The sequence below is a fragment of the Oryzias latipes genome, chromosome 3 (assembly GCF_053564925.1).
Source record: "Oryzias latipes strain Hd-rR chromosome 3, Olatipes_Hd-rR_3.1".
NCBI lineage: Eukaryota > Metazoa > Chordata > Actinopteri > Beloniformes > Adrianichthyidae > Oryzias > Oryzias latipes.
Genome location: NC_136239.1, coordinates 2,388,822 through 2,400,903, shown reverse-complemented (window position 1 = coordinate 2,400,903; position 12,082 = coordinate 2,388,822). Strand labels below are relative to the sequence as shown.

General features: G+C 41.8%; 1 protein-coding gene across 1 annotated transcript; it reads left to right on the top strand.

Moving 5' to 3' along the window:
* Positions 1 to 10,408, top strand: LOC101157353 (photoreceptor-specific nuclear receptor-like). The gene is made up of 5 exons (XM_020701272.3): positions 1 to 144; positions 8,341 to 8,519; positions 9,034 to 9,274; positions 9,413 to 9,518; positions 9,774 to 10,408. The coding sequence occupies exons 2-5, from the start codon at positions 8,400 to 8,402 to the stop codon at positions 9,904 to 9,906; spliced, it is 600 nt and encodes a 199-aa protein (XP_020556931.2). The 5' UTR covers positions 1 to 144; positions 8,341 to 8,399; the 3' UTR covers positions 9,907 to 10,408.
* The last annotated feature ends 1,674 nt before the right edge of the window (positions 10,409 to 12,082 follow it).

Below are 12,082 nucleotides of genomic sequence, written 5' to 3'. Positions count from 1 at the left end.
GTGTATTGAGAGGGGCTCCAGAAAAGAAACTGTGTTTGTGAAGGAAAATATGCTGGGTGGGCTACAAGCCAGAGAGCTCTCAGCAGTGGGGAGGAGATGGGGGGGGTGTTGCTCTGTGTGAACAGTACCGCCCACAACTCAGAGGTGAGTTTCTAACGAACTACTGCCGCTCTGCAGAAACGATTCCTAGAAACTTACTCTTATACGTGTTTCCTCTTGAAGATACAAACATGAAGCCCTCAATTTAAATATGATATTTTTATATGAATTATTTCTTGAAAGGGAGTGTTAAAGATGTTTAATCCCATCCCTGGTGTGTTTCTTTTACATAGTGGCTATAATCCAGTTTCAATCACCAGTTTTTTAAGGTAATTTAGTTTCTTTAACATTTCTTGCCTCCTTGAATTCAAACACATCTTTTCTTTGCTTTTGGCCTGAATTTTGGCAAAACCAAAAAAAAATGTGTTTCAATCCAGTTCTTAACTTCTACTTCAAGCTGTTTCAACTTTAGCAGTGTCTTAAATAAATCCTGCTTAACTGATCTTTCTGATTGGATAATGCTGACCTCTGAGGTATTTTGCAAACGGGTAAAGGTCCCTCCATGATGGTGTGCAATGCCAGTTAATGTCTGAGCTGAACTTTGACCTCGACCTCCCTGAGACTGGGGAAAGCAAAACGCAAATGCCCAAAAACACAGATCAGCAGGAAATGTTGCTTCACTGTGGTTCTTTTTGTGGTAAACATGTTGCTAAAAACAAAATCTTTAATTGTGTTTTATCAGATCATTTTCAGTAGAGTAAAAATATGTATTTTTACATTTGTGAATAGCTTTGCGTATGTTAAAGGAGATGAGCACATACTGTGTTGAAGACCACGCTGTGCGTTCACATGCCTGCTGTCTCAGTGTCCCCATGGTTGCCATGGAAACCAGGCGAACACAAACCTGGGAGGTTTTGGCGCCACAGACACTTTCTTTGTTACCTTGACGTTTAGAGAAAGCGGAAATATAAAACTACAATGAACAGAATTACTAAATAGATTTCTGCTGCACAGGAGTGTAAAAGAGAAGAGAAATACGACAAAAAATTAAAAACATTTTTATTGAATCGGTAAGAAGCATCAACACATTAAAGCACAAAGAAAACTTCATAGAACTAGAATGAGCTGCATTTCCTGAAGAAAATGCAGGATTGAATGCTATATTGCTGAATGAAAATGAAACTTAAATGGTAATAATTGGCACAAAAATAAATTAAAAAAAGAAATAATCAAGGTTGACCATAAATAAAATCAAAACAGCACAAAAACAAAAAAGATATTTTTGTAAAAAATGCCAGCGAGTTCTGCATCAAGGAGTCCCCATGTATTTCAATGGAGGCAAAAATCCTGGAAATCCTGGAATATCTGGAAAAGTTCAAGGATTTGAAGGAGCAGAAGTCATAGCTGGAAAAAGCTGAAAGAGCTGAACATTTGAATAGTTGAATGGTTGAACGGTTATAATAGATGAAAAATTGTAGAATGAGTTAAGGAACAAAAAATGGCGGAAGATACTTGGAAAAAGAAAGAGAAACAGGAAAACAATGGGTTAACCCTTGTACTATCCTATGACCCCCACCCTTACATTGACGTGTTCTCCCTACCATGACAAAGGTGGATAACTGGACCAGTGAAGATCACAAATCATTGAAGTGGGTCTAGATGACCCAACTCCCAACGTTAAAGTGCCTAGGAGAGCACAAGGGTTAAAGGCTTTATAGCAGGAGGTTTAGTGAGGTTTAGTGAGTCCAACCTAAGAGCCACATTAGCAAAATATGAATCAAAAAAAGCGATTTCTGTTTGAGCAGCTGTCTACCATGTTAATGAAGGTTTAGTGTTCCTGCCTGTGAGGTGCAGCAGAGCCATGGTGTCTTCAGGGAAGCAGAGTAGACTCTCTGTGAGGTGATGGGAGAAACTGAACACCTAGGAGATCTAATCATTTGGAACTACTGTCCTAAAAAAGGTTCAATCCAGGAACCCTTGAAACAGAGCTGAAGCTACGGCGACATCTAGTGGCTGACGCACGTTTGAAAAAGACTGAACCCAATAAACTGGAAGGTTTCGTGTGTTTGGGTCCTCCTGGGTCCTCTTAGGTCCTCCTGGGTCCTCCTGGATCCTCTTGGTTTCTCTTGGATCCTCTTGGTTTCTCATGGATCCTCTTGGTTTCTCCTGGATCCTCTTGGGTTCTCCTGGATCATTTGGTTTCTCCTGGATCCTATTGGTTTCTCATGGATCCTCTTGGTTTCTCATGGATCCTCTTGGTTTCTCCTGGATCCTCTTGGGTTCTCCTGGATCATTTGGTTTCTCCTGGATCCTATTGGTTTCTCATGGATCCTCTTGGTTTCTCCTGGATCCTATTGGTTTCTCCTGGATCCTCTTGGTTTCTCCTGGATCCTATTGGTTTCTCCTGGATCCTCTTGGGTTCTCCTGGATCCTATTGGGTTCTCCTGGATCCTCTTGGGTTCTCCTGGATCCTATTGGTTTCTCCTGGATCCTATTGGGTTCTCCTGGATCCTCTTGGGTTCTCCTGGGTCTTCTTCACTTCATAGGTTGGTTTATAAAGTAAGTTTTATATGGAAGGACATTTTATTCTATCTAAACCGTATTCATGATGCAGAAGCTTTGAGTGAGATGAAAGGATTTACCATTATTTTGTAAATATTACAGATAATTGCTAATGAATGACAACATGCTCAAACGCTGCATTTAAAAATGTATGTTTTAAAAAGAGGAAAAGCAAAATGCTAAAAGACTTGCAGTGGGCTGAGTTGAGCTCCGACTGGATGAAACATCAGGATGTTTTGTTGTCATTGATGTTGTCTTATTACAAAATATTAATAAGTGTATGATACAGACATTTAAGCTTTATCACTTCAGAAGCTCAACAGGCTTCCAGTCGGCTGATCTGGAGGCTTTCTGCTTCCCTCCTTTTCTTTCCCCAAAATGCTTGATACCTGCTTATCGCTCAGCTACAGGAAGACTTCACAAATGTCTCTTGTTTGGAGAAGCTCTCAATGCTCTGCTAATTTACAGCCATTATCAGGCACCATCAGGAAAGACACAAAATGTCTGTCAAAAACAGAGAAAGAGGAAAAAATGAAAAAAATGTATAATAATTTTCATTTTGTGAAACTGTGGATGATATATTCAAATCAACACGATTGTCACGCTGTTAAATTTTGTTGAACTATAATTGCACAGTGGATGAAAAGAACTGAGATCCTTCAGAACAGCTGGGGACGTCAATTCCATTCAATTCAATTCAATTTTATTTGTATAGCCCAAAATAACAACAACAGTCGTCTCGATGGGCTTCGAAGTAAAACATGAAATCAAAAGGATCACGAATACAAAGAGTTCAATAGAAAAATACTAAAATGAACTAACAAACTGACTAAGCTATACTGGCATCCCTGCCCTTAGACCCCCCTTCGCGGTAAGGAAAAACTCCCAAAAAAACCGGATTCCGGAAAAAACGAAGAAACCTCAGGGGTGCCCACATGAAGGAGGGATCCTCCCCCAGGACGGACAGGCGATTTACCAGAAATCTTAGAGAAGAATTAACTTATCTAAATCTACAACTACATATATAAAAGTCCAGCAGACGAGCTTCATCCAGCCGTGGTTATCGGGACAGTCAAAGGCGCGAGTCGAGCCGGAGACAGGAACCACAGCCAGGTGTAGGAGCAGGAGCAAAGGCGAGGTAAACGGTCAGGAACTGGAGCACGGATGAGCCAACTGGAGTCTGGAAGCACTCCCACTCCCCAGGAGGGGAGAGGAAAAGAGGGACAATACATGAATCACACTGCACCAAACAGAGGCATGGAGAACTAAATGATAAATTATGATCAAGAATAGAGGAGAGGAAGGGTAGAAGTAAAAAAGGAAAGAGGACAGAACCCCAGTGTACCATAGTTACCCCAGCTTCAACTTCTAGCAGCCTTTTAAAAGAAATAGTTATTATTAAGTTTAATTTAAACAAACTAACATTAAGTTAAATAATCTCTGAATACTAACTAGTCTGACAATAAGCCTGTCCAAAGAGGAATGTTTTCAGTCTAGCTTTGAATGTAGAAACTGAGTCGGCCTCTCTTATATGAGCTGGGAGTTTATTCCATAAGACAGGGGCTTGGTGGCTAAACGCTCTACCTCCAACCGTACTTTTACCAATTCTAGGAACAACAAGCAGTCCTGCATTTTGCGAGCGAAGTGTTCTCATTGGATGGTAAGGGACTATGAGGTCCTTAATATAGGACGGGGCCAGTCCATGTAAGGCCTTATAGGTTAACAGGAGGATCTTGAACTTGATTCTAGAATCAACTGGGATCCAGTGAAGTGAAACTAACACAGGAGTGATGTGATCTCTTCTGCTGGTTCCAGCTAACAATCTAGCAGCTGCGTTCTGAACAAGCTGGAGACTTCTTAAGGAACTCTTAGGACACGCTGCTAACAAGGAGTTACAGTAATCCAGCCTCGACGTAACAAATGCATGGATGAGTTTTTCAGCATCACTCTTAGAAAGTAGATTTCTGATCTTAGCAATATTCCGCAGGTGAAAAAAGGCAGTTCTACACGCCTGAGATATATGAGCCTTAAATGATAAATCCTGGTCAAGTAAAACCCCAAGGTTTCTAACTGTGGAATTGGGGGCTATACTTATACCATCCAGGGAGACTATCTGAGCAGACAGAGCATCTCTGAGGTTTTTAGGACCAAGTATAATGACCTCAGTTTTTTCTGGGTTCAAGAGGAGGTAATTAATTGTCATCCAGGTCTTGATGTCACTGATGCAGGCGTTCAGTTTCTCTATCTGGTCATTCTGTTCAGGCTTCATGGATAAATACAACTGCGTATCGTCGGCATAACAATGAAAATTAATGCTGTGTTTCCTGATTATGTTTCCTAGGGGTAGCATATAAAGCGTAAACAGGATCGGTCCCAAGACTGAGCCCTGTGGGACTCCATAGTTGACTCGAGTGCACTGAGAGGAATGGCCATTTACATTAACGAACTGATACCTATCAGACAGATAGGATTTAAACCACTGGAGAGCAGATCCTCTGATCCCTATGTCCTGCTCTAATCTATGGAGTAAAATACCGTGGTCGATAGTGTCAAAGGCAGCACTGAGGTCCAACAGGACCAGAATAGAAAGTAGTCCCTTTTCTGAGGCCAATAACAAGTCATTAGAGACTCTAACTAGTGCAGTTTCCGTACTGTGGTGAGGTCTAAACCCCGACTGAAAGTCTTCAAAGTGGCTGTTGTCCTGTAGGTGGCAGTAAAGCTGCTTAACTACAACTCTTTCTAGGATTTTAGAAATAAAGGGCAGGTTTGATATCGGTCTATAGTTGGCCAAGATGCTAGGATCCAAACTGGGCTTTTTCAGAAGAGGTTTAACAACTACATATTTAAAAGACTGTGGCACGTAACCCGTTTCCAGAGAGGCATTTATCATTGTTAATATGGGATCATTAATTAGGGGAAAAGTTTCTTTAAAAAGTCTAGTGGGAATTGGGTCTAACAGACACGTTGAGGATTTGGAGGACGTAATAATTGATGTTATTTCCGCTTGATCCACAGCAGTGAAGCAGTCTAATGTTACAGAGGTTTCTATGGATGCCTCCATTTCTACCGCTTCAGCCTGTTCTGGGCTGATAGTAGGAATAACTTGATTTAACTTATGTCTAATATTTGAGATTTTACTATCGAAAAATGTAAGAAAATCATCAGAGCTGAGAGAAACAGGAACATGTGGTTCTACTGAGCTCTGACTGCGAGTTAATTTAGCTATAGTGCTAAAAAGAAATCTTGGATTGTTTCCATTCTCTGATATTAAGGTTGAATAGTCAAGGACATGAATGAAACAGTCATGTGACCTCCTCGCTTTGATCAGAACCCGGAACAAATATTTCTAAACTAAAGTTCTATTGAAGTTAAAAAAAATAACAGTAACAACTAACTACTACCTATCTAGCTAATGAACTAACTATATAGCCTATATAGGTGTTGTAGATTGACTGTGACTGTGTGGGTCAGCGCTGTGTGTTGGGGGTGCGTGTTGATTCTTCTGCAGCGGACCACTCTGGAGCTGCACGCGAGTTTCACTTGTGCTCTCTGGTACAGACATCTTTTCAGAATATTATATATTGCCCAGTAATAAACAGACTGCAGACACTTTGTCACCTTTCTGGTAGCCGTGAGCCTGACACCCATGAAGAACGCGGGGCAGGAGGCCTTTATTCATACAGACACGTAACTTTGCGCGCACAAAACAGTTCCCAAACAAAACATGTAGTGATATTCATGGAAATCTAACAGTGCGGGTTCACGTTTGGTGTTACAGAGTGAAGGAAAACAGTAATAAGCCGCCGCTAACACAAAATCCTCCGGCAGGCGGCCGTGTCGCGCACTTACGAACGCACACAGCTTACAACGGAAATGAATACAATGGAAATTAATAATTAAAACGCAGTAAATTTGTCGTATTTCCTCGCAAGATAAAAACTTCTGTTTTAGAATGAGGATGTGTGCTTCTGAAGTGCGCGCCTGTGTGTGTAAGGGGAGCCGCGTGTCACGTGCAGCGCAGAGCGCGCGACGACAAAAGACACTAGCCGCGGTTACATGGGCAGAATATCTTGATCAGATCAATGGTCGGGTTAAAATTCACATGGGCACAGAAAACCTTTTTCCGATTAGAACAAACGTTCCCATGGCTCACACTTTCAGTCGGAATGAATCATGTGGGCATGCGCAGTAGTGTAAAATCACCCGGATGAGGAAATAGGTCCCGTTCTAAACAAACAGCTGCCACAGACATTTATTTTATGCAGCAGCTCGGTAATATACGAGACGATCTTCCAAACGTGCTTTTATTAATGTCATGAATGGTATGAAGCGCCTGTTCGCTCATCGTTATATTTAATCCGTGCGATCAGTGCTGGAAGAAGGGTTAGGACAGGCTATAAACACAGGCTAACATTAGCCTGATGGACACAAAGTCCAGGACCATGAAACGCTGCAATCTGCATCTTGGCTGCACGTAAATGTCTGGGAATATCATCAGCCTTTATTTTGTCGGGACACAACTGGAAACACAAATCCACGTGATTGTTTGAACAGTTTCTAAGGACTGAGCGACATTTATTTCTGCTTCCCCAAACTCGCTGCGTGAGCTGGCGGCTAACCCAGAGCGGCCGGACGGCTCGCAGTCTGAATTCTCCCACACATAACAAAACAAAAAAACGCACACGTAACAAGCATCCTCCTCCCATCAGACACAAAGTTATTAATCCAGCTGTTCTGCTCTGCTCACTCGGGTGCCAGTGGAGCGAGTGAGCGTCGGGGGGCAAGCGCTCCTGCCCGGCATCTCCCTCGTGAGGGGTGAAAGAGGGGAGAGCCAGTGGGGCGAGAGCGGAGCGGCGCTTTTCACGGGGCGTCCGCAGAGCAGCTGGTCGGTCCCGTCTGCGCTCCAAGGCTTTCTCTCAGTGAAACACCGTCTATGCGTGACGTAAACCAGAGCAGACGTGACACACGATCGGAATGACCGTTTACATGCTCCACAATCGGATAAACGATCGGTATAACCCAGCTATCTCCATTGGAAAGAAATTCTGATCCGAATGTCTGAAGATTCATACCCCCTATTGTTAAAGTAAAATATGTCCAACACAAGAGGCCCTCAGCTCTCATCTGCCTGCCTAGCTGTTGGACAGGACAAGTTAAAAAAAAAAAAAATAGAAATTCTGATCCGAACGAGTCTGATCGGGGCAGAGTATTCCAAACGGCGCGTTTACATGACGCATTTTCTTTCCGATCAGGCGTTCATTCCGATTACTTTTGCCCATGTAAACGCGGCTAAAGACAGGCGCGGTGGGAGAGAAGGAGAGAATGGTCTGAAGGAAAGAAGTAAAGTCTGAACACAGGACTAGCAGAATTATCAGCAAAGATGAATGTGTTTGATGTGTTTATTATAGTTCCAATCACGCACGATATGCTAAACTTTCAAAAAAACAAACAAAAAAAAGTGCGGTGATGACGCGGTGATGCGGTTATCGTCACAACCCTAATTGATTGTGATTAAAAGATCTTTGATTATTTCACTACAGTCAAGTTCTCACATGGATTTGGAATTATTCAATCAGCTGTTGAATAAGGTTCAACAGGTGTTGAGTTTCTTTCAACATTTTCTAGAATATTTGGATATCTGAACATAGTTTGAGCTCATTACTGAACCCGTTCTAAAGTTTAGTGCCGCTCCAAAGAATGCGTTCCTCTGCTGACCCAGACCTCTTGTTTGTGTCTCAGTGGATGAAAACATTGATGTGACGAGCAACGAGCCGGAGAGAGCGTCATCAGAGTACCACATGGCTCTGTACCCCTCCAGCTCAGAAAACGTCTACGAGACCTCAGCCAGGCTGCTCTTCATGTCCGTCAAGTGGGCCAAAAACCTGCCGGTCTTCTCCAACCTGCCCTTCAGAGACCAGGTGAGAGCAGCCGAGAACAGGCTGAGAAAAGAAGCCACTATGGATCTCTGACATCATGATAAGAGCTGCATGATGAACAGAAAATCCTCAACAAATGCACCTGGAAGAAGGAATCTTTACAACTTTACTAAACACACAACAAACTTTGACTTTAGGGTGTTCATTATTGACAAAAACACTTGGAAATAAACAGAATCACTGCTGGAAGATCCACTCTCATCATCTTCTGATGCTGCTTTTTTTTAAAGTGATCTGTTATCAACTGGTCCTTTATTCCTGATCATGCATGTAATGTTAATCCTAATTATCTTTATATTTGTCCTCCATCATGACAAACAGATGTTAAAAACACCAAACCACCATCTTCATCAGAATGGGTCTTTCAGAGAACCAGAGTTCTCTTGTTTGAGTTTCTACACACGACAAACTGACCATCACTAGGATTATTTGTTGTTCTTCCAGCAGATCTGGTTGCTTAATGTCGTGTTTCCAAACGCTGCTTCTGTGTTCACAGGTGATCCTGTTGGAGGAGGCGTGGAGCGAGCTCTTCCTGCTCTGTGCCATCCAGTGGTCGCTGCCGCTGGACAGCTGCCCGCTGCTGTCCCTGCCCGACCTCTGCCCCGGCATGCAGGGCAAGACCAGCTACACCGGTCTGGACCTGCGGCTCCTGCAGGAGGCCTTCAGCCGCTTCAAGGCCCTCGCCGTGGATCCCACAGAGTTTGCCTGTCTCAAGGCCATTGTGCTTTTTAAACCAGGTTAGAATCACAAAACATGCTCCAATTTGTCTCTAGCATTACAGACAAACCAATCGTAACAGCTGACCTGCCTAATCTGCTCAGAAATGAAGGAGAATTCCTTGAATTTGATGCTTAATTCAGTTCTTTCCCACACAGAGACTCGAGGTTTGAAGGATCCAGAACAAGTGGAGAACCTCCAGGATCAGTCTCAAGTCATGCTGGGACAACACATCCGCTCCCACTACCCCAGCCAACCAGCCCGGTAGGAAGGAAGAAGCAGAGCTCAGATGAAGCCAATGAAACACCTTTGACTGTCTTGTTGAGGAATGAAGGATTTGGATTTGAACTCAGTCACATGTTGGACCTCATCTGACCGTCATTAGTTCTATAAGGCCGATTTTTGATTGACGGTTTTGGATGCTTCGTGATGCTTCGTGATGCTTCGTGAAGCTTCGTGAAGCTTCTGTCCTTCTTCTCCATCTTGCCTGCTGAGCATCTTTCTGCTTTGGTCTTTCAGGTTTGGAAAGCTGCTGCTTCTTCTCCCCTCGCTGCGCTTTGTGAACTCGGAGCGGATCGAGTTGCTGTTCTTCCACAGGACCATTGGAAACACTCCCATGGAGAAGCTGCTGTGCGACATGTTCAAGAACTGAATTCTGTGTGCAGGTCTCAGTGGGACTCAGAGCGATAACATGTGACGGATGTTTGCTTCCTTCTCTGCATTCATGTCAGAGAGCTGCATCATGGGATTTTTGTAAAAACCCTTTGATTGTTTTCTTGCTGCTTCCTCGTCTGCTGTTGCTGAACCATAAAAACCGTCCAGTTCCTGTTGAAATGTTTGCTGTCTGTTTCAATTGTATTTATTTCTCTGCTGACGTCCTTTCAGCCTGTAGTATTTTGTCTTTGCTGTTTCATTATCGGTGTTCCAGTGCTGATGTCGGTTGGTAGATGGATTGTGTTCTACTTCTGTCAATAAAGTGACTTAAGTTTTGCCTTTTTAAAGTAAAACGTGTTGAAACAGATTTTTGACGACTCATTTTTCTACCTTACAGAACTGCACCAACTTCTACTTTTTTATAAGTTACTTTCCTTGACTGTATGTGAGACCTGTCAATCAAACATTTTGAGCGTTGGATGTGGGGGCATAGGCTCCACCTATTAAAGGTGGAGTTTATAACTTGAGCTTGAACTACATAAAAAATGAGAAAAAATCTGGATGATCAAAAAAAGGCATCAGATCCAGAATGTTTCTTCTGACCAATAGAATGACGGAGGAACAGCTGTTTCTTTCTCTATTTCAATAAAGTTCATGGTGTCTGTATTTTTAAATGACTTCTTAGGTTCTTCTGTTATCAGACACGGTTGTGTTTTGTCTTTTGCTGATTGTTTATAATATTCTGCTCTTAAAGTTGCTAACTCGTTTATCAGTTGCAAATTATTTTCTTTGTTGACCTTTTCCTGTAGTGTTTTAATCTTGTGTTCCAACTGTTGTCTCTCCCTTCTCCACTTTTTTGATTTTGAACCTGTATAGCTAATGATGTGACCTCTAAGAACCACTTTGAAAGCTTCCCATCTTATACATGCAGATGTCTGCGCCGTGTTTAAATAGAAATACTCATCAATATGTTTTCCTATATGTTTGATAAATTCTTTGTCCTGTAACCATTTATGCTGGAAATGTCACCGGGGTGGGTCTTTAATAATATTTTTATCCATTTATACTAAACAACATGGAGCATGGTCTGAGATCACAATGGAGTCATGAAAACAATTGTTAATTTTATGACATAATTCTAAAGAGATTAGGAAATAATCAATCCTGGAAAATGTCTTATATTTACTAGAGTAGCATAAATAGTACCCCTTATCATTGGGATTTAATTCTCTCCATATGTCTAATAGGTTCAATTCTTTAATGTGACCTTGAATAACCGTTCTACATTTATTGTGAGATTGATCTGTTCCTGTTGATCTGTCTATTTTAGGGTCTAGAGTACAGCTAAAGTCACCTGCTATGATATATTGTCCTGTGAGTGACGCTATTGTAAGAAATAGATCCTCAAAAAATTTAGCATCATCTACGTTAGGGCCATAAACATTTACAAAACATAAATCTTCTGAAAGTAATTGACCTTGAATGATTAGATATCTTCCCCATTTATTTTTTATTATATTATATTATTACTTGAAAAGGAACTGTATTACGGATTAATATCATAACTCCTCTTGCATTAGATGAAAATGGTGCTGTAAACACACTGCCTTGTCATCTTCTTTTAATACTTTTCAAATCTCTATCAAGACGATGAGTTTCCTGCAGAAATACCACCTGGCCATCCATATCTTTTATTCTGTTTATGACTTGTTTCACTTTGTTTGGATTTCGAAGACCTCTGCAGTTCCAAGAAACAAACTTAATTTTTACTTCTTGTGTCATTTTCAACTACGACATACATATTAACTTGACACTTTTTTGTACAAATAGAGAGGCACAAAAAACCCTGGATACTTGAACATGCATCAAAACAAATCCCCTTTCCCATTGTTTAAGTAAGAAAACCCTTCCCCCTGAAAGTCGTCTCCCGTTATCGCCATGGACCATTCCACGCCTGCGAGGATCGGTCCCTCCACTCACCATTGTCTTTGTTTGAACACTGGTGCTATCTTGTGTAGTAACAGTCCATGCTCTACCCTGAAGGTTTCTCTAACAGATTTATTCACTGATTATTTTTCACTTATCTTCCACATAAACTTTCCCTCCCCCGTTTAACTGTTGCCACAAACTTTAAATGTTTACCCGATATTACCTGCTTGTTCACTAGTAAGTAA

Bases quoted from the DNA above. Each gene is read 5' to 3' on its own strand.
- LOC101157353 (XM_020701272.3), top strand. From the start codon at position 8,400: ATGGCTCTGTACCCCTCCAGCTCAGAAAACGTCTACGAGACCTCAGCC. The intron at 9,275-9,412 runs GTTAGAATCACA...TTTCCCACACAG, and splicing joins CATTGTGCTTTTTAAACCAG to AGACTCGAGGTTTGAAGGAT. The intron at 9,519-9,773 runs GTAGGAAGGAAG...TTGGTCTTTCAG, and splicing joins TACCCCAGCCAACCAGCCCG to GTTTGGAAAGCTGCTGCTTC.